At 40.1% G+C, this 23398-nt stretch overlaps 1 protein-coding gene across 1 annotated transcript; it reads right to left on the bottom strand.

Moving 5' to 3' along the window:
• Window positions 1-5321: 5321 nt before the first annotated feature.
• LOC139324520 (vomeronasal type-2 receptor 26-like) lies at window positions 5322-20707 on the bottom strand. Its single transcript, XM_070954233.1, has 7 exons — window positions 20620-20707; window positions 18709-18868; window positions 17851-18142; window positions 16491-17336; window positions 14974-15201; window positions 9649-9775; window positions 5322-6217 (listed from the first exon to the last, which is right to left on the bottom strand). Exons 1-7 carry the CDS (start codon window positions 20705-20707, stop codon window positions 5322-5324), a joined length of 2637 nt encoding a protein of 878 aa, XP_070810334.1.
• Window positions 20708-23398: the final 2691 nt, after the last annotated feature.

Genomic DNA, 23398 nt, shown 5'->3' with positions numbered 1-23398 from the left:
CTCAGTTTTCTGTGACAGCCTTCAATATCTCATACGGCAGATGTAATTCTCTATTTGTCACCAAAACCCACCTAGACTTACTTACTGGCTTACTTATTTACTTACTTATTTATTACATTTCTTTGCCACCTATATTGCTGTGGGCATATTCTAGGCAGCTTACAATCATGAAACGGAAGGAAAATGAAAAGAATGTAACAGAACAGAAATAAAATAATAAAATAAACAATGACAAAGGAACACAGGGAAATAATACATCGATATGAAAACCAAAAAGATGGAATTAAAAAATAACAGAATACTAACAATTGAAGGACATGAATTACAAGCAGGCTGGCACTCTTTTTTATGGGATGAGAGATACAAAACACATATCTACTTTAAAAGACACACAATTAGGAATGCACTATTACTAGGAATGCAAATTTGGCTAAAAATTAAAAAACAGCACTATAGAAAAATTCCGATCTGGCTTTCACCATTAGAAGCAGTAAGGCACCCAAACTTAACAGAACCTAAAAAACTAATTAGATACAAAGACTTAATTGAACAACAGGAGAAATTGAAAACAAAACAACAGTTGGAAATAGACCTAAACAGAGAAATCGACTGGTGGACTTTCACACAGATCCAATCTAAACATAAGGAACACACAAAAATATATGAAATATATAGAGAGAAACAAGAACTAGAGAAAATTATATTAGAATCAGAAGAAAAACTAATTAGTAAAGTTTATAAATTTTTGTTGCGATACAAAATGGAGGAGGAAATAGTGAAGGATTCAATGATTAAATGGATGCAAAATTTTAAATACACAATAGATTTGGAGAAGAAGTGGGAAGAATTATAGCAAATGAACACAAAATTAACATTAGTTGTGGCATATAAGGAAAAACAGCTGAAGATGTTCTACAGGTGGCATATGTCACCCACAAGACTGGCAAAAATTCATCCAAAAAATAGTGCATTATGTTGGAAATGCAAGAAATCACAAGGTACTTTTTACCATCTATAGTGGACGTGGCTGGCAGCAAAGAAATTTTGGTCTAATATTAAGAAATGGTTGGAACAAATAGCAAAACTACAAATAGACAAGAAACCAGAAACCTTCCTGCTAGGAATCTTCACAAAAACATATCCCAAAGAAATAAAATACTTGATGATACATATTCTAACTGCAGCGTGAATAGTATCCGCGAAAAATTGGAAACAGGAAAAAATCCCAACGGAAGAAGAACTAATAGACAAAATTGTACAATGTGCTGAAATGGATAGATTAACAAAAGAAATCAAGGAAAAAGAAGAGACAGATTATTATAGAATATGGAACAAATGGTATCAATGGATTAACACCACCAATAAAGAAACATAAATGTAAGAAGAACAGAATAAAGATGTACGTAAATATGCACATAAATAATGTATATAATAACTGTATATAAATAATCCCTTATAGGTATAGAAATATCAAAATGGAAATCCAAAAAATAATGCTATAATTAAAACACATAGCTCCCCAAAGGGGGAAACCCAAGGGAAAAAAGGGAGAGGGAAAAAAATGTAGAAAAGAGGGAAAAAGGAAAAAAGTTCACTAGACTAAGAAAAAGGGGAAGAAATACAACAGTATCACTTGGAAAACCACTATGAAACAATGCTTAAAAAGAATAACTTTTTTAGGTTATATGTTGTATAAATGTTTTTATATGTGTTTTATATGTGTTTTAATATATGTGTTTTAATAAAGCTTATAAATTTTAATAAAAAAAGAAAAGAAAACCAAAAAGATGGATAGATGGTGGAGAGCAGAGACAAGCAGTGGGAATGGGGAGTTTGCCATCGATCTACCTCCTGTGTGAAACTCTCCCATTTGGTCCCAAAGCCAATTGGCAGAGTCATGTCTTAAAAGGAGCAGAGATGGGTTTCAGCAGGTTCTGACTAGTTCTGAAGAAACGGTAATGGAAATTTTGAGTAGTTCGGAGAACTGGTAGTAAAAATTTTGACTGGCCCCACCCCCATCTATTCTCTGCCTCTCAAGTTCCAGCTGATCTGGAGGAAATCGGGATTTTGCAGTAACCTTCCCATGGAGTGGGTGGGAATGGAGATTTTAAAATATCCTTCCCCTGCCCTGCCCACCAAGCCACACCCACCAAGCCACACCCACAGAACCAGTAGTAAAAAAAAGTGAAACCCACCACTGGACAGGAGGGTATGGGTGGATCTTTCCTTACATGGTAAGAAGTTTAAAAGGGTAGGTGCTGCAGCAGAGAAGGCTCTTCTTCTGGATCCTGATAATCAGAGTTCTTTGAACAATGGGATCCAAAGTAGGCCTCTCTGCTGGCACAAGTAGGATAGGCTAGTCCTAACAGGATGAGGCAGTTCATCAGATAGCCTGGACCGATGCCATTCAGGACTTTAATAGTCATAACCGAGACCTTGAACTGCAGTCAGAAGCACATTGGTAGCCAGTGAAGTTTTTGGAATAGAAATGGATCAACCCAAAGACCCCAAAGATTACACTGCTGCTTCTGCACTATGCACCAGCTAAAGCTTTTGAGCAGACCACAAGGGTAGCTTCATATAGATACAGTATTCCAGATGAGAGATAACCAGGGCTTGAGTAACAAAGCACAGGGTGTCAGGTACAGATAATGCAGAACTAAGGATGAAAAATTCTCAGATCCTGGAGCTCCCTATACTGAAAGCCACTCAGTTTTGCCAGGGTTATATAGAAAACATGCTGTAAGAATTGCATTCAAAATGTTATATTTCACAACTGCATATTTTTGGTTTAAAAAACCGAGTTCCGGTGGCTCTGCGTTCCACAAATGGACACTCCTTCAGGAGCTCCAGCCCCGTGATTCCATTTGCCACTAGAACAGAGAAAATCAGCTGTTCTAGCGGCTCGAAACTCTCCCCCAGGGAAAAAGGGGGAGAGAAGAGCAGAAGGGTCTGGGTAGAGCTCCCCTAGACCCCCAGGCTTTTTTTTTTTTAAGCCTGGGGTTTGCAGGGTGAGAGCTTCCTGAAAGCCCTTCAGTGCTCTGGATCCGGGACAATTCTGCTTTAAGCAGAACAAGGGGTCGCGACCACACCAGCAGCGCAATTTTAAGGATTATGAGAAAATTCGAATCTGGATGCTGGCAGAGCAAATCAGGAGAACAGGAAATGCAAGTATTAAACTTTAACTCCGTTTAAAAGAAAAAGGAAAAAAGATGGCGCTTAAGGGCGTTTAAAATGAAAGTTACAAGTGAAAGTGATAGTTAAAGCTGCAACATTGTAAACATGGCAAGAAAAAGATTTAAAGTGCTAGTGAAATGAAAAAGACTATGGTATTGATCTTAACTACTCTATACTTCTAAATTGTGTGGAAAATTATTGGATTTATTGACTTGATAGCTGAACAAATTTAAAAATAATTGGACTTTGAAAAAAAAAAAGAAAATGGCTGGCACCTTTGAAAGTGCTAAAGGACTATTATTACACACACCAGCAAATACACAAATAAGAGCTATAATACATGTAATTTTTGAGTCACAAACCACTGCTTTACTGGAAAGTCTTAAAGGTTTTTTTGATGAAAGGTCTCAGGAAGAGGCCTTTTGACTCAAAACATGGAGACAAAGGAGAATATAGTATCACTTCAAGGCTTGTTAGACAGTAGTGAGCTGTTGGAACAAGATGGGGCAGAAATTCAGTTTAATGTGACTTTGGACAAAAAGGATGCTTTCCAGACCAAGAGGGGAAAGCAAAGGAATCTGGAAGAGTCTAATCAGGAGGACTTGAGAGAGATTTATGGGGGTTTCAAATTAAATGAAATAACTTTAAGAAGACAAAAACTTTTAAAGAGACATCAACCTCAGATCTAAATTTTAAAATTCTCGAAAATAAAAGCAGGAGGAGGAGCAATGCTGAAGAAGAAAGAATTATCGAAGAAAAAGGACTGGAAAAAAATACAGAAAGAAGGGAAGAACCGAAGATTAATCTTTTGGGGGGAGGATTTTGGCAATAGGTTGAGAAGCTTAATTAAATTTGTATTTTTAAAGTTTATTCTAAGATAATAATATAAAGGAAGTGTGTTATTACATTTGGTTCTGGATATAAAAATGATAGCTTCTTAAGAGTTATCAAGGTAAAAATGATAGCTTTTTAAGAGTTATCGAGGTATTTAAATGGATAATTAAAAATTTGAGGGACACCTTTCTGAAGGGTTTGAAATTTATATTTTGAGAAATGACTTAATGTCCTATTGATGTATTAAGAGATTTCTAAAATGTTTAACATAAGATTATAGTATTTTAAGATGGTATATAAGATAAAATGTTTAAAGTTTTAAAATGTTTAATTTTATGAAGGATTAAAGAGGATAAATGTCTAATTTAGAACTTTATTAGGGAGCAATGTTGATTGAGGAAGAAGGACTGATAAAAATATAGAAATGGTTAATTAAAAATTTAAGGGATAGTTTCCTGAAGGTTTTGAAATCTATATTTTGAGGAATGAACTAAGAAGGTCTTATTGATGTATTAAGAGGTTTTTTAAAATGTTTAATATAAGATTATATTATTTTAAAAGGTATAGGTGATAAAATGTTTAAAGTTTTAAAATGTTTAATTTAGAATTTTTAATGCTGAATAGTTAGAAATTGATAATAGGTTTATGAAGGAATAAAGAAGATAAATGTCTAATTTAGAATCTTATTAGGGAGCAATGTTGAAAAAGGAAGGTGTTTGAGGGATGAAAATGAAATTTATCAATGTTTGTTAATGCTTGTAATATTGTTAAAGTTATTGGATTACATACCAAGAAAAAGGCTCTTATATTCAGGAAGAAAGAATTTAATCTAACTGATTTTGAGAATTTACAAAAGGGAGGTTGATGAATTTGCAAAAGAGGAGTTAAAGAGTGTGAGGGAGTTTTAAACTTTGTAGTAGGTTAGTATATTTTAGCCTTTGCTTGTTAAATGTTATACCCTGTTTTTGCTCTGGGAAGTCGAGGGGTGGGGGTGGGGAGGGGTGGGAGGGGTGGATTGGGATAAAATTGTTGATAAATGTGGGGAAAATGTTACAACAAATGAAACGATAATATCAGGAAAAAAGATGTATTCAGATGATACACTGATTGATTGATTATATATTGTATGTATGCGTGTTTATAAAATAAAAACTTTTTAATAAAAAAAAAGTAAAAATAAAAAAAACCAAAAATCCCCCCAAAGAACTAGTTTTCAATCAGTTCTTCAAGATGGTCAGTAGGCCTTTAATAAGGCAAATGAGGATTCTGTCACAATTTAGAGAACTTATAGTGGACCAAATAAATCGGTTTCAATTCTTTGTCAGCTGTTCCTTTCTGTTCAAATCAGGCCTCAGAATAATAATGTAACATTTGGGGGAAAAGATGCAACCCAGTAATCCAGCTGCAGAAGCCAAAATGGAAAAGATCTCCACAGCTACCATGTATTTTCCCTTGGTGCTCAGATAGGTGGGAACAAAGGATATCCAGACACTACAAAAGACCAACATGCTGAAGGTGATAAATTTGGCTTCATTAAAGCTGTCAGGTAACTTCCTAGCAAGGAAGGCTACTGAGAAGCTGACAGCAGTCAAGAATCCCAAAAAACCAAGAAGAGTATAAAACATAGTGGTTGAACCTTCTTTACATTCTAGGACAATTTCTTCAGCCATGGAGTGCATGTCAGAATCCGGGAATGGGGGGGAAATTGCGAACCACACTGAACAAATGGAGAATTGTGTCAAAGAGCATGAAAGAACTATAGCGTTGGCCAGCCTTTTCCCCACCCATTTCCTCATTTTGGATCCAGGCTTGGTGGCCATGAAAGCAAGGACCACTATGATTGTTTTCCCCAATATACAAGAAAGAGCTACAGAGAAGATGATGCCAAAAGAAGTTTGTCGCATGAGACATTTTACTTGATCTGGTTGCCCAATGAAGAGCAAAGTGCAGAGGAAGGAGAGGAGGAGAGCAATGAGAAGAATGTAGGTAAGGTTCCGGTTGTTGGCTTTGACAATGGGGGTGTCCTGATGCTTAATGAAGATTCCCAGGACCATAACTGAGATGAAAGAAAAGATGGAAGCAATAGCTGTCAGGCTAATTCCCAGAGGCTCTTCATGAGACAAAAATGTGATGTGTTTTGGAATGCAAAGGTTGTGAGCTTTGTTTGGGTACTGATCTTCTGAACATGGGAAACAGTCATCTGCATCTGGAAAAGAAATTATTGCAGTCAAGTGTTTAATGTTATAGACAACAACCCATTACCGAATTGGTCATCACTTCAGAGATATTTCTTTTCCTGACAGTGAGCATTTGAAAACTTCCTTCTTTCCTTCCTCCTTTCCTCCCTTCCTCCCTTCCTCCTTTCCTTCTTCCCTCCGTCCCTCCCTGATACATGAGGCCCTGGAGGATTTGAGAGAGTTGAAAAGAGTCAAGAGACATCTAGAGCATTGCAGGAGAAAGACAAGGGATGAATCTAAACAATGACAAGCTAGAGTCACTATTAAGTGTGTGTCACTTCTCAAAAAGTTAATACTGGACACAAACAGTTCATAACCTTTGTTCGGTCTCCCACCTGCCCTTTTTAGGGAAGGTGGTTGAGAAGATGGTTGTGCTGCAACCCCAGAAGATCCTTGATTAAATGAATTATCTGGACTATCTGGAAATGGTATTGGTCATTCTTTTGGATGATGTCTGGAGAGAATGGGATAGGGATAGTACATCCATCCTGATTCTTCTTGACCATGGTATCCTTTTGAGATGGTTTTGGGGACTGTGAGAAGAAAGAACAGTTCTGGTCTGGTTCACCTCCTTCTTCTTTGATCAGTTCCAAAGGGAGAAAGAGGTTCAGCCTGAAACACCAACTATGGGGTGCTATATAACTCATCGCTTTCTCTGTATCTTTTTATTATCTACAAAAGCAGTTTTAAGAGTCAGCATATTGCCCCCAACAATCTGGGTCCTCATTTTACCGACCTCAGAAGAATTGAAGGCTGAGTCAACCTTGAGCCAGTGAGAGTTGAACTGCCAAATTGTTGGCAGTTGGCAGTCGGCAGAATAGCCTGCAATACTGCATTCTAACCACTGCACCATCATGGCTCTTATGTACTAGTTGTAGCCTTTTTAGCTCTACTCTCTATCACTCATATCTTGGTCATCTCCCATATGGATTATTGTAATGCAATCTATATGGGACTACTCTTGAAGAGGCTGTAGCTGATGTAGAATGCAGCATCACAAACAATATTGGGCATCCTTAGGGTTCCACATATAACATATAACACCTCTGCTATACAAACTTCATTTTTTTCTCAATTGCTTCTGGGAGTTCAATTCAAGCCCTTTCTCAGATTATTTGAAGAACTGCCATCCCCACTATATGATCCTATCCCACCTAATTGGGCAGGGAGGGAATATTGCAGATTCTGTCATTTAAGGAATTTTGGCTGGCAGGTTGCAGGAAGACAGCCTTTTCTGCTGTTGCCCCTTTTCTGTGGAACACTTTACTCTCACATGTGAGGCCGGTCCTTGGTCTTCATCATCATGGAAGTTGAAGACTGATATGCAACCCTGGGTGTCATGAGGGCATTCTTTTCACCTTAAGATTTTAACTTTTAATGCTGCAACTCTTCTTTTAAATTTTGTTTTTAACTTATTCTTACTTATATCTTTATACTAAGATTTTGCTTTTATACATATAGTCTAGTGAAAAGAAGAACCAGGGGTGTCATGATAACAGTGTTCCAATATCTCAGGGGCTGCCACAAAGAAGAGGGAGTCAATCTATTCTCCAAAGCACCTGAAGGCAGGACAAGAAGCAATGGATGGAAACTAATCAAGGAGAGAAGCAACCTAGAACTAAGGAGAAATTTTCTGACAGGGATAACAATTAATCCAGTAGGTGCTTCAACATTGGAGGTTTTTAAGAAGATATTAGATAACCACTTGTCTGAAAAGGTATAGGGTTTCATGCTTGACCAGGGAGTTGGACTAGAAGACCTCCAAGGTCCATTCAAACTTTGTTATTCTGTTATACTAAGATATTTATTTATGTATTTAATCACTTACTTACCTATTTATTTATTAAATTTATATTACCACCTATTAGAAGACGGCGACTCAAGGCAGCTTACAAGAATATAAACACCTTATATGAAAACAATAAAACTAATAAAAGAGACAATCAAATAATATATTAAAAATAATATAATAAAATAACCCCCACACACCCACCCCGATGACAATATATCAAACAAACCATTTAATGGGCTCCATCCCACTCTGGGTTCCCCAGACCCTCTGGCAGTACCAGGTCTTCAGCGTCTTCCAGAAGAGTGTTAGAGTGGGGGCCATTCTAATCTCTGGGGGAATGATTTTCCAGAGAGAGGGAGCCACCATGGAGAAGGCCCTTCTGGGTTCCACCAGGTGTATTTCCCCAGGGGATGGGACCCACAACGTTACTTGCCTCCCTACTCTGATGGGTTGGGTAGATGTGACCGGTCCCTAAAATAACCTGGTCCCAAGCCATTAAGGGCTTTAAAGGTGACAACCAGCACCTTGAATTTCACCCAGAAGCAAATTGGCAGGAGATGTGATACATGTGCACACTGACGTCTGCACAAAACCATGTAGCCACTGTATTTTACACCAACTGGAAGGTGTGGATGTTCTTCAAGAGCAGCCCCATTTAGAGCAGGTTGCAATAGTCAAGACAGGAAGTGACTAGGGCATGAGTGACAGTGAGTAGGGATTGTTGGTCCAGGAAATTGTATAACTGGTGCACAACCCGCAGTTGCACAAAGGCCCCCCTGGCCACAACCACCACCTGCTCTTCGTCCAGGAGTCGCAAGTCCAAGAGAACCCCCAGGTTAAGCACAGGGTCTGTATGGGGTAATGCTACCCCATCCAAGACCAAAGGTGACAATTCTTCTTGGACCAAAGAACCCCAAACCCAGAGCCACTCAGTCTTTCAAGGGTTTAATTTCAACCCATTGCTCCCATCCAGCCCCTAACAACCTCCAGGCACTGTCAGAGGGAGGACACAGCATCACTTAACTCACCACGGGCTGAGACGTACAGCTGAGTATCATCATCATATTGATGATACCTCAGTCCATGGTGATGGATAATCTCACCCAGTAGCTTCACACAAATGTTGAACAGGAACGGAGAGATTATGTAAAATCCTGTAAACTGTCCAGATTCACATAATTCAGATGATGGTATAGAAATGTGATGAATACATAAAAACATAACATAAATCTAAATTATTGTTTGTTTCCCAAAATACACTATCCAGAAATTATGCTTGCTTAACTAACTGACATTTCTCCTTTACCATTTATTTTAAATCTTTCTGAACTGCAATTCTCAAAATGATAATAGGTTCATTCCACGCAATCTTGAAATCCCTTTACTTTCATAGAAAACATAGGTGAACATATTTATTTTTATGGTCTGGTTTATCTTTCCAAGAGTAAAAAAAGATGGCATAATATTTGAATAGACTCCTAAGTAACCAACATCTGTCCTGTATGATAGACACATTTGAAAAGAGATGGTAAACTACAGTAATTAAAGAGTAATATAAGGCATCACACAAAATAAATAGCATTGAAATCTCTGCTTTAGATCTCTTACCTGTTTTGTTTGAAATTTTTCCTTCTGGACATTTAAGGCAATCATAACAGCAAAAGGGCTTTCCTTCTATTTTTATTTTGGTGTAACCTGATGAGCATGGAGGATTGCACATAGAAAAGGGTTGTACCTATTGGACATTGTGAAGGAAAATTGAGAAATTATTACTTAACCTTTCAGGAATTCTTGCATCTGAAAATTGGATTTGACTAGTATCTATCTATTTATTTATTTACTTACTTACTTATTTATTTGTTTGTTTGTTTGTTTTAATTTGTATACCACCCTTCTCCAGCAGGACTCAGGGCGGTGAACAGCCAGAATAAAACAGAACATACAAAATTTAAAAACAGTTTAAAAATAATTAAATATTTTGGCCACAATTTAAAACAACCCAATTAAAAACAAATCAAACCCAATTAAAATCAATTAACCAAAACAGTGGGATCAAGCCAGCCCGGCTAGGTGAAATAAATAAGTTTTCAGGGCCCGACGAAAAGTCCGGAGGTCTGGTATTGTGCGTTTCTCTGGGGGGAGGTTGTTCCAGAGGGCGGGTGGCGCCACAGAGAAGGCTCTCCCCCTGGGGGTCGCCAGCCGACATTGTCTGGCAGACGGCACCCTGAGGAGGCCCTCTCTGTGCGAGCGTACTGGCCGGTGGGAGACTATTGATGGCAGAAGGCAGTCTTGTAGATATCCCGGCTCTAAGCCATGGAGTGCTTTAAAGGTGGTCACCAACACCTTGAAGCGCACACGGAAGACCACCGGGAGCCAGTGCAGCTCGCGCAGGAGAGGTGTCACATGGGAGCGCCCCGTCGCTCCCATAATCCCCTGCACGGCCACATTCTGGACCAGCTGGAGCCTCCGGGTGCACCCCAGGGGGAGCCCCATGTAGAGAGCATTGCAATATTCCAGGTGGGAGGTGACGAGCGCCTGAATGACCATGCGTAGAGTCCCAATCCAGAAAGGGACGCAACTGGTGTATCAGGTGAACCTGATGAAAAGCCCCCCTGGCCACGACTGTCATATGCTCTTCTAAAGACAGCCGTGCATCCAGGAGGATGCCCAAGTTGCGAGCCCTCTCCGTGGGGGCCAGTGATTTGTCCCCAATAACCAGCGATGGCACCAGCTAGCTATATCGGGACGCCGGAAGCCACAGCCACTCGGTCTTGGAAGGGTTGAGTCAGAACCTGTTTCTCCCCATCCAGGTCCACACGGCCTCCAGGCACTGGGACATCAGTTCAAGGGCATCGTTGGGGTGGCCTGTGGTGGAGATGTACAGCTGGGTGTCATCAGGGTACTGATGGAACTCCACCCCAAAGCCATGGATGATCTCACCCAGCGGCTTTACATAAATGTTGAACAGAAGGGGCAAGAGGACCGACCCTTGCAGCACCCCACAAACAAGATGCCTCGGGGTCGACCGCTGCCCCCCTGTCAACACAGATTGCGACCGGTCAGAGAGGTAGGAGGAGAACCACCGCAAAACGGTGCTCCCCACTCCCAACCCCTCCAATCAGCGCAACATGATACCATGGTTGATGATATCAAAAGCCGCTGAGAGATCTAATAGGGCCAGGATAGAGGAGCAACCTCTATCCTGAGCCCTCCAGATATCATCCACCAACGCGAGCAATGCCGTTTCCATGCTGTGCCCAGGCCTGAAGCCAGACTGGAGCGGATCTAGATAGACAGCTTCATCCAGGTACTGTGGCAGCTGCCGCGCCACCATACTCTCAACAACCTTCGCAATAAAACGAAGGTTGGAGACTGGACAATAGTTAGCCAGAATAGCCAGATCCAGAGAGGGCTTCTTGAGGAGGGGCCTCACCACCACCTCTTTCAAGGTGGCCGGCAGGACACCCTCCCTCAAAGAAGTGTTAATAATCCTCTGGAGCCAGCCTCATGTAACCTCCCGGGAAGCCAGCACCAACCAGGAGGGACACGGGTCCAGTAAACATGTGATCGCGTTCAGCTATCCCAGAATCCTGTCCACATCCTCGGGAGCCACAGGATCAAATTCCTCCCAGATAACACTCTCAAGACCTGCCTCAGCCATCCCGTCCGGACATACCCAGTCAGTGGCCAGACATTCCCAATTCTGAGCGATTTTATCATGCAGATACTGCACAAAATCTTCAGCTCGACCCTGCAAGGGATCATCCCGTGCTCTCAGATGGAGGAGGGAGCGGGTCACCCTAAACAGGGTGGCTGGGTGATTATCTGATGATGCAATTAGAGTGGAAAAATAACTAGATTTTTCGCCACTAGGTAGGTCTTAATATTTTCATTTTTTTTCATTTTATTAAATTTGTATACCGCCCTACTCCCGAAGGACTCAGGGCGGTGAACAGGCACGAAATAAAACACATAAATACAAAAGTTAAGACATGATTAAAACCCAATTAAATAATTTTTGCCTGAGACAATTTAAAATCCCCAATAATTTAAAATGAATTAAAATTTGAGTTTAAAAATTTAGAAGAAGGGGAAAAAATTAGACCAGGCCGGCCTGCTGGAATAGGAGTGTCTTCAAAGCACGGCGGAAAGTTGCACAGATCCGGGATAGTCCGTATCTCCGGGGGGAGCTCGTTCCAGATAGTAGGTGCCTCCACAGAGAAGGCCCTCCCCCTAGGGGCTGCCAGTCGACATTGTTTGGCTGACGGCACCTGGAGGAGCCCCTCTCTATGAGAGCGTACCGGCCGGTGGGAGGCCGTTTGTGGTAGTAGGCGGTCCCGTAACTAGCCAGGTCCTAAGCCATGGAGCGCTCTAAAGGTGGTAACCAAAACCTTGAAGCGCACCCGGAAGACCACCGGGAGCCAGTGCAACTCGCGCAGGAGAGGTGTCACATGGGAGCGCCATGATGCTCCCATAACCACCCGCGCAGCCGCACTCTGCGCCAGTTGGAGCCTCCGGTTGCTCCTCAAGGGGAGCCCCATGTAGAGAGCATTACAATAGTCCAGGCGGGAGGTAACGAGGGCATGAGTGACTGTGTGTAGGGAGTCCCGATCCAGAAAGGGATGCAACTGGCGAATCAGGCGAACCTGATGAAAAATCCTCCCAGTCACGGCTGTCAAGTGCTCTTCTAAAGACAGCTATGAGTCCAGGAGGACGCCCAAGTTGCGAGCCCTCTCCGTGGGGGCCAGCGATTCGCCCCCAATAGTCAGCGATGTGGACATTGGAAACCACAGCCACTCGATCTTGGATGGGTTGAGCCTGAGCCTGTTCCTCCCCATCCAGATCCGCATGGCCTCCAGACACTGGGACATCACTTCAAGGGCATCGTTGGGGTGGTCCGGGGTGGAGATGTACAGCTGGGTGTCATTAGCATACTGGTGGTACTTCACCCCGAAACCATGGATGATCTCACCCAGCGGCTTTACATAAATGTTGAACAAAAGGGGCGAGAGGACCGACCCTTGTGGCACCCCACATATGAGGGGCCTCAGGGTCGACCTCTGCCCCCCTGCCAACACAGACTGCAACCGGCCAGAGAGAAAGGAGGAGAACCACCATAGTACAGTGCCTCCCACTCCTAACTCTTCCAACCAGTGCAGCATGATACCATGGTTGATGGTATCAAAAGCCGCTGAGAGATCTAACAGGAGGAGCACCCCCTGTCCCGAGCCCTCCAGAGATCATCAACCAACGCGACCAATGCCATTTCCATGCTGTACCCGGGTCTGAAACCCAACTGGAACGGATCCAGATACGTCATCTCATCCAGGTGCTAGGGAAGCTGTTGCGCAACCACACTCTCAACAACCTTCGCCACAAAACGAAGGTTGGGGACCGGACGATAATTAACCAACATTGCCGGGTCCAGGGAAGGCTTCTTGAGGAGAGGCCTCATCACCGCCTCTTTCAAGGCGGCGGGGAAGTCACCCTCACCCAATGAAGCATTTATAATCCCCTGGAGCCAGCCTCACGTCACCTCCCGGGAAGCCAGCACTAACCAGGAAGGACACGGGTCCAATAAACAAGTGGTCGCATTCAGTCTGCCCAGAATCCTGTCCACGTCCTCAGGGGTCACAGGATCAAACTCATCCCAGATAACATTCTCAAGACCTGCCCCAGTCCCTCCCCCTGAGACTACCCAGTCGGAGTCCAGACCTTCCCGAATCTGAGTGATTTTGTCATACAGATACTGAACAAAATCATTGGCTCTACCCTCCAAGGGGTCCTCCCGCGCTTCCTGGTGGAGCAGGGAGCGGGTCACCCTAAACAGGGTGGCTGGGAGGTTATCTGATGACGCAATAAGAGCAGCAAAATAACTACATTTCGCTGCTTTTATTGCCACTAGGTAATTCCTAATATGGGATCTTACCAGTGTCCGGTCCGATTCAGAAAGACTGGCCCTCCAACTACACTCTAGGCGTCTTTTCCAGCGCTTCAACTCCCTCAGCTCCTCAGTGAACCAAGGAGCCAAATGAGATTGGCGCCGGGTCAGAGGCCGCAAAGGCACGACCCGATCCAGAGCTCCAGTGGCCACCCTATCCCAGGCGGCCACTAGGTCTCCAGTCGAGGCGTGTGCCAGAGCCTCAGGAAATGGCCCAAGCTCCATCTGGAACCTATCAGGTTCCATCAGGCACCTGGGGAACCACCTAGTCGGTTCTGCCTCCCTGCAGCGGGGTGTAGCGGTTAGAAAGTCTAGTCGAAGGAGTGAGTGGTCAGACCATGACAAGGGTTCGATGACTATATCCCCTATATCAAGGCCACTCAACCACTGACCAGAGATAAAAATTAAGTCCAGAGTGTGCCCGCCTATATGAGTGGGGCCATGAATTAACTGAGTCAGGTCCATGGCCGTCATGGAAGCCATGAACTCCCGGGCCACCTCAGACATTTCGTCAATGGATGGCAGGTTAAAACCCCGCATGACCAAAAGCCTGGGGGTATCAACCGCCACCCCGGCTATGACGTTGAGCAGCTCGGGCAGGGCCGTTGCCACGTGGCAGGAAGCCAGGTACATGATCAACAAGCCAATTTAAGGCATATACAGTGGTACCTTGGAACTCAGCTGCTTTGAATTCATTCTTTGGTTGATACTCAATGAAGAAGCTAGAACTTGTTGATATCAGCTACCTTGTGATTCACAACATTATTCCTTATGAGAACTATTTGTTTAAAACTCATCATTTTTTATACTTATTGTGCCTCTCAGAACTTATTAAACTTTTTTTTTTTTTTAGGGTAATCAAGTTCATGAGTCACTTTGAGAAAAGAGTCATTTTATGCCTGTAATTCCTGAAAGTACTTTCTGAGCATTGAAGCAGTAAGTAAAAATAAAATAAATTATTCACCATGGTTTGATATTGGTGCCAAAACTACCTGATTAAACATGGTGGGCCAGACAATCTCCTCTGCAAAAATAGTAAGAAGATTTTCAGGGGCAGTCACTGGAGCTATGTTTCCAATTTTGATTCGATGAAATGATTGGTTGGGGAAGGTGACCCAGTTGATAACATCAAATCCAGTTGGTAGCTCTCCTCTTTCGTCAAAGGAAACCATTTCTCCAGCACTGTTGTTAAATGAAACAGCTTTCAGATACCAATGAAACTAAATGGAAACCATTAAAAGAAATTTATAACAATTGGAAGCAATGAGCAAGTATGAATGAATGCTCTTTCATAAATTAGGTGTTAATCTTTTAAGAAAGACCAATCAGCAGATATAACATGAGAAATATTTATTGTTATGGGGTATGATAACAGAAACTTGAATACCTGCAGGAATTTGCTTCTCTCTCACAATCTCTCTTTTTTCCCGGGATTAAATTGGCATTTACTTTCTCTTAACAGTCCTTCTAATGACTTTTGCATCCTTTCTAAAAAAGCATTTAGGTATTTAGAATTCCTTTACTATTCCCATGCATGTTGGAAGCAATATTATAATCTATGTCAATTGGATTAATAATGTTGATTCTTAATGGCACCCTGGTTACTTGCTGTTTCTCATACGCTCTGGTGTACTAAAATATTGTGAGCATTTGATCTATGAAGAGCCAACAAAAAATTGTTGTGGTCTGTCTATTGATCACTCTTCAATGCCATCCTTTCTTTTTTTCTTATTTATTTCATACTCTTCTCTTCACCATGGAATCAAAATGCAGTACCCCAAACAAATAATCTAGACTCACTGCAGCTCAATGCCCTTCCTTCCTTCCTTCCTTCCTTCCTTCCTTCCTTCCTTCCTTCCTTCCTTCCTTCCTTCCTTCCTGTCATAATCTTCTCCTCACTGTGGAATCAAAACTCAGAACCCAAGCAAATAATGAAAGATAATTACAGTATTCATTGTTAATTTAGGACACTGAAAAAAATTCCATCCAGAAACTAGTGGAAGGAACTAATGAGAGAACTTATATTTCAAAAAGGAGGGCAAAAATGATTCATAAGTAATTACATAACAGATCTCAAGTTACTTCAAGCTCTCCTGTTATTTAAAGAAAACAATGATCTTAGAAGAAGACCATTTGCATCATAAGATTCAGGGGTTCCTAGTGAAATGTTTTGATAGAACTATCAGAAACCACTGTGGGATACAAGGACACATTCCTTATATCCTATTAAACAGTCCCATTCATTTGGAAATTGATTTACCCATCATTCCTGCTAAAACTCCTCTTGAATTAATATTTGACATTGCCTCCTTCTCATTGTCCATTGTTGCACCCCGTGTTTAGTGTTCTCTGGAATTATTACTTAAGTTCCCACATATCACTTATGAGTTAGTTCAGCTTCAGAATACTTTTATTAGTTATACAACTCCAAAATACAGTAAGAGCTGAACATTTATATGACTGGCCCTTATATAAATATATAATATATTTTCATTCATGTCGTTTTTACCTGCCACGACTGTTGACTGAGTTCCCAAGCATTTCCTCTTTTTCTGCTCTTAGATGAAAGCATGGCTTGCAGAGCATGGGCCACTGCATAGACAGCATTGTAAATGCTATAACTATGCCCAGTAATACTACATTCAATCACAGATTCAGGAAGGGTCTCCAGTGACTCCTCACCAGTGCATTGATTGTCACTGTCCTCATCTAACCCAGCATTTGGGAAAGAACATTCAAATGCATTTTCCCAAAACACTCTTGTCAAACTGTCCTCTTCTTCTGAAGAAGGCTTTCTCGTCTGAATAAATTTCTTAAACCCTAATATTTCCTTTGAGGAAACTGCCAACGATAGTGCACCATGGATGAAATCCATGGCCCGATATCTTAGAAAGCGGACTGATGTGAATTCCATCTGTGCTGGCATGACCCAAACTTTATCTTTTCTCTTCATTTGCATGTCTTCATATTCTGAAATAAATGGCAACATTCTAAGAATAGCCATGTTCTGATTTTCACCATATGTGATTACAACGTTGGCAGTACTTTTCATAATAGTCTTATACAGCAAAACATAACCATTCAGTTGAATTTCAATATCATTGGTAACAGAGTCCTTTGACAATTCTACTATGAAATCAAAACAAATGCCATTCTTAGAAAATATATCAAGCCTATTCTGTATGAACCTCTTCCCATGTTCAGAGTTTGGGACGATGAGCCCAATCCATTTCCACTGGAAGTGAAGTAACAATTGGACCAGCCCCATAATTTGAAGGTCTTCATTTGGAAATAATTGACGGAAGAAAGCAGCTTGTATGTTGTCATCTATCTCTGCAGTTGAACCATATATGAGCTAAGAAAAAAGAAGAAATTAGAGTATATACTTCCAAATCACTTATGTCTATTTTAAGGATCTTATTTAAATATGAATGTTCTCCAGGCAAGGGCAGAATTGATTACTATTTGCATATTCCAATATAAATTTTATGATAGTTGTTTCTTTTTCTTTTAATAAACAAAGCTCCAGAAATGTAAGAACTGCAAGAATGAATATGAACCTCCGGATTATGCTATGTTTACACATGTTTCCATGACCTGATTTACCCCATAGATTAGGTATATGCAACTTTCTACCATTTTGAATCATTCCTCTCTGTCCCACCCTGGATGAAATATATTTGGATGTTTAGCTTGATTGTGATTTTCCCCAAAACACTATTTGAGGCGATGTTGGTTATCCCTTTGTTTTGAATGTTTCTGACACTAATAGATTCAAAAAGATAAAAATTTGGAATATAAATTAAACTAAATCAAGCAAGAAATATTGTATTTAGATTTGACTCCTTCCTTTATGGGATGGCTCTTACCTGTGGGATCTTATATTTGCTCAGAATGTTTGACATGAACTGAGCAATGAAAGCATTATGTCCTGCAATCACAGATATTACATTGTCCTTGAGGTCACATTTGTAGTTGGGGATGAATTTTCCCTTTGTAGAGAGAAGCTCCATGGAAGCCAGATAAATCCATTTTGGCAGGTAATAGCTATTGGAGATATGGATACCGAGGGTGATGTTTGGCACGATCCTGGAATTCTCATTAATTTCTTTGATTGCAAATTCCAAAGCCAAGATGTGCTGGTAGTTTTGCATATAATATCTGAAATGAGTTTTATAACATCTGTAGCCAAATCTGGAATTGACTGCATTCTAATTGTATCACACAAGTTTAGATTCTGCAGGCCACATGCACTGATACAGGTGGAAGCACTAGCATCAAAGAAACCATTTGTTTAATATTTCAAGAAAGAGGTCTAAGCAATATATTAATCCATATGCATTCAGGCAGCCCAATTGCAAAATGTAATAAACATCAATAATTAGTGGGTTTTTTCCCCTTAATATGGAGGTCTATATTTAATTTTACTTCCTACCCTAATTTTCTAATTTACTTATTCAATACACTGGAAATTTCTGAGGAATATTTGATATAATATCTGCATGTAGGACTAACTGCAATCTGTTTTATTAAAATTAAACTGATACCTGCTAGAATGGTACCAAATCCATAGAAATGAAAACACATTGGAAAATAACTTGTGTAACAGATGGAAATTGAAGCAATATTATTGAGAAATAACAGTGCAGGATAGGCAATTTAACTTTCATCCTCCATCCTAATTCTATCATGTCACAGGCTTTAACTATTTTCTGTATTTGCATTACTGAAAAACAGGAATTCCATACATTAAATCACCAAACAGTTCATCTGATGTATTTCTTCTGAATGTTATTTCATCAGATACCATGTAAATTTGATAAGAAATGCCCGCAATGACCAAATCTTCTGAATGATATCGCTTGTGCTTAATGAAAGGCTGATTTCCTACAGAACATTTAGCAAGGGTTGTATCAGCATCTACATACAAGGACAATATTGCTATTGCAAAGAATAATATCATTTTGTACAACAATTTATCTCTCATTCATCTGTTCACTTCCTGAGAATTAGGCATTTGAAATAGGACAGCCTAGAGATAAAGTGTTCCATGAGGCTGCTTTAAAGTAGAGATTTACTTTTTTAAAAATCAGAATGACAGGACTTGGTCCTCTAGCTGTACCCTTGGAAAAAAAAGAATATTGCATCTTTATTGCAGGGGAAATATATTACTTTTAATATTTTCTGTAACTCCTTAGAGATTGAAAATAAGAATGCATAATTGATAATGATTGTACAGGTCTAGACATGTTCAGGTGCACAAACCAACTTGTGATTCACAGGGTATTGTAACCTGCAATTAAGGACAAAATTATAGTGACGGGGACAGAAAGAACTCAATGAGAAATGTAAAAAGTTTTGTTCTCCTGGATCTGCAGTTGGCTTCAAATGGAAATTTACAGCTGAATTCAAATGGAAATTTCAGTCATGATTAATTAAACAACAAAATAAATTAAATTAAATTGCATTAAATGAAATTTGGATCTCACTGTTAAGAAGCATCATTCTCTTCAGATATTTTAAAAATAATACAATTAATCAAAATACTGGTACTGTCTGAATTTTGTTTGATATGCCAGTTGGTCACCAATGTGCTTATTTGTGTCACACTTATAATATTAACATTAGCACTGCATACATAATTCTTCAGTGGAGGTTTTCCCCCTTGGGGAAATCAGTAACAGAAGTAGAATAACTATTACTTCTTGGCACATTTGTGGCATTTCCTCCTCTTCTATATGGGTCCTTGAGTGAAGCCCAACTTGAGATAGAGGGAGAGAGAGAGGGAGAGGGAGGGAGGGAGAGTGAGAGAGGAGAGAGAGGGGTGAGGAGAGAGAGAGAGGCCCATACACTTTATGTGTATATAAAAAGTAAAGGTTCCCCTTGCACATATGTGCTAATCGTTCCCGACTCTAGATGATGGTGCTCATCTCCGTTTCAAAGCCAAAGAGCCAGCTATGTCCAAAGATGTCTCTGTGGCCATGTGGCTCGCATGACTAAACACCAAAGGCACCCAGAATGCTGTTACCTTCCCACCAAAGTGGTCCCTATTTTTTTGCTTGCATTTTCTATGGGCTTTTTAGGTTGGCAGAAGTTGGAACAAGTAATAGGAGCTCACACCGTTATATGGCACTTGGGATTCAATCGACAAGCTCAGTGTCTTAGCCACCGAGCCACCATGTCCCCACCTATGTTTATATACATACACATAAATATAAATGTACTATACATACTGAACATAGATTTTTTTCCAAACTTTGCTATTTCAGTAAAAGAGAATATTTGTAGCTAAGGGTTGAACTGTCTGGACCTTAGTGCTCTCTGAGCTTGGTTGCTTTCTTGCAGATTTTTCATTGGATTAGTAGATAACATCATCTGTACTACAAAGGAATGGGGTTTGCTCTCATTGTATATGGTGGCTTGCCTTGTCAGTGAGGTCTTCATGGTTCCTTAATTAGGCTGTTGTTCACTGTTAGCTTGTTTGACAGCATTACTAGTTTCTTGATTGGACTTGTTTACCTGATTGTTGGTCTAGCATTAATCTTTCTGTTTATTGCCAGTGATGAGGTATTTAAAACTTTTTGTTTTCTTTTTGGCTTTTTGATTGTCTCTTTTGAATGATATATAGGTGTTGTTACCTCTATATGCATTTTTGGACTTGTTTGGTCTCTGATTCTCAGTTGAAAGTATGGTTTCCCAGCTGAAACTATGGTTAAGACATTCCATGTGTTCTGACATGGAAATTAGCATGGAGATTAAGGCACTTCCATCATGTCTTCTGATGATGATTGGTTGTTGGTGTTCATGGATGCTCTCTAGTAGTCTTCTGACTTTTGTCCTACAAAGGGCCTGTTACAGTCCTTACCCTATATGTTGTATTTCTACTCTGGGACTGCTGGGTCTTTTGATTTACTTTAGAGAGATCCCTACTGATGAGAATGTGATTAGGAAAATATTAGAATGTGCAGAAATGAATAGATTAACCCTTGCTCTAAAGGAGAAAGGACAAACTGAATATTATATGACATGGGAATTAATTTTATGAATGGTTGGGGAAAAAATAGAAATTAGAAATAAATGGAAATCAGTGAAATATAGAAAACATATTAAGATAGAGAAGCATACAATATGATGATTCTTACTAATATGACAATTAAGATTATTATATTTAATATTATTATTATATTCTTATTAGATGATATGTTAAGAGGGAGAAATGAATAGATGTATTATGCTCATTATTTTTATTGTAAGATTAGAGAATCAATATCAATGTAATGAGTACTGTTGTAAATTTTGCTTGTTATTGCACAGATATATTTATACACAGACGACACACTGTTTAATGGAAGATGGAATGTTTAATAGAAGAATAGAATAGAATAGAATTTTTATTGGCCAAGTGTGATTGGACACAAAAGGAATTTGTCTTGATACATATGCTCTCAGTGTACTTAAAAGAAAAGATACTCTCATCAAGAATCATAAGGTACAACACTTAATGATAGTCATAGGGTACATTATTATTTGTAATAATTATAAATTATTTGTTTAGCAGAGTGATGGCATTCGGGAAAAAACTGTTCTTGTGTCTAGTTGTTCTTGTGTGCAGTGCAGTTTAAGTTTAAGTTTAAATTAAAAAAAAATTAAAGTAAAAAGGTTTGTTCTCAACTTCCAACTGAGAAAACAGCTGAATTCAAATGGAGATTTCAGTCATGATTAATTAAACTCCTCCTCCTCCTCCTCCTCCTCCTCCTCCTCCTCCTCCTCCTCCTCCTCCTCCTCCTCCTCCTCCTCCTCCTCCTCCCTTTCCTTGTCAAGTATTAAAATAGGTTGTGTGAATCTGAAAACAGTAACTGCGGGAATGACCTTAGAGTCCTAATGGATGTGTATTTGAGTATTGCAGTATTTGAGAGTTTGCCACAAAGGGTGTGCATGTGTGTGTGTCAATTTATTTTCCAATGCATCGGAAGGCAGGACAAGAAACAATGCATGGAAACTAATCAAGGAGAGAAGCGACCTGGAGTTAAGGAGAAACTTCCTAACAGTGAAACAATTAACCAGTGGAATAGTTTGAAACAGCAGTTGTGGATGTTTCATCACTGGAGTTTTTTAAGAAGACCCTGTATAGTCTCTTGTCTGGAATGGTATATGATCTCCTGTTTGAGCAGGAAGCTGGACTAGAAGACTTCCAAGGTCTCTTCCAGCTCTGTTCTGATTGAGATTTAAATATTTATGCACACTTATGCTGAGTAAATAAGTATTTACTACTTATTATTGTTTAATGAGTTGCATCTGTTAAATGAAAATTATATTAACAAGCAGGTGTTATTATGTAGATGTCAGTCTGCTACAATATTTAAATGCAATTCCTAACCTTACAAATAAATACATTTATTGAGCCATGATAGCACAGTGGTTAGAGGACAGTACTGCAGGCTACTTCTGCTGACTGCTGGCTGCCTGTAATTTGGTAATTCAAATATCACTAGCTTTCATCCTGGGGTGAAATGCTCCCGGTTTGGACCGGATCACTCGATCCAGTAGCGATGGCAGGTGGTGGTTCCGAGAACCAGTAGCAAAAATATATGCACACACACACACCCCACCATGCCCAGTTGAGCTGCATGATCATCAGAAGCTTGTGTTTTTTTTTTTTACTTTTAAAAGCATTTTTGTTATAACCTCTTCCGACGAATAAATGCTTTTAAAAGTAAAAAAAAAAAAAGCCTCTGATGATCATGCGGCTCAGCTGGGATCGTCAGAGGCTTTTCAAAGCATTTTTTTAAAAAGCCACTATGACAATCCCAGCTAGTTGCCTGATCAGCAGAGGCTTTTCAAAGCATTATAAAAAATGCTTTGAAAAGTTTTTTTTAAAAAAAACTTGGTCACATTACCCCCACCACCACCAAACCACGCCCACAGAACTGGTAGTAACAAATTTTACATTTCATCCTTGCTTCCATCCCTCCAAGGTGGGTAAAATGAGGACCCAGATTGTTGTGGGGAATATGTTTACTCTGTAAACCGCTTAGAGGGGGCTGAAAAGCACTGTGATATAAGACTAAGTGCTATTACTATTGGTATTTATATCCTCTTTTCATTACTCTGAGTTCACTTTTAGTTGTTAACCAATCACCAAAGTTTTTCTGTGATCTACATATTTCTCAACCATTTCCGCTTTTCCCCTTTATTGTTGGGCTATTAATGTTTTTTAAAGTAGAACAAAATGAGAAAAGAAGCTCAAACTTTATCATATTTCCTTCTACTTACCTTCCCCCTCCCTCCTTACCTTTATTTTTTTGATTAGGATGTCACACCTCATGTTCCTATAGTCTCAGTTTTCTGTGACAGCCTTCAATATCTCATACGGCAGGTGTAATTCTCTATTTGTCACCAAAACCCACCTAGACTTAC

Source organism: Pituophis catenifer, unplaced genomic scaffold (assembly GCF_029215685.1).
Source record: "Pituophis catenifer annectens isolate HBS135680 unplaced genomic scaffold, rPitCat1.0.hap2 SCAF_15, whole genome shotgun sequence".
In the NCBI taxonomy this organism is placed as follows: Eukaryota; Metazoa; Chordata; class Lepidosauria; order Squamata; family Colubridae; genus Pituophis; species Pituophis catenifer.
This window is presented reverse-complemented; position numbering and strand designations above follow the sequence as displayed.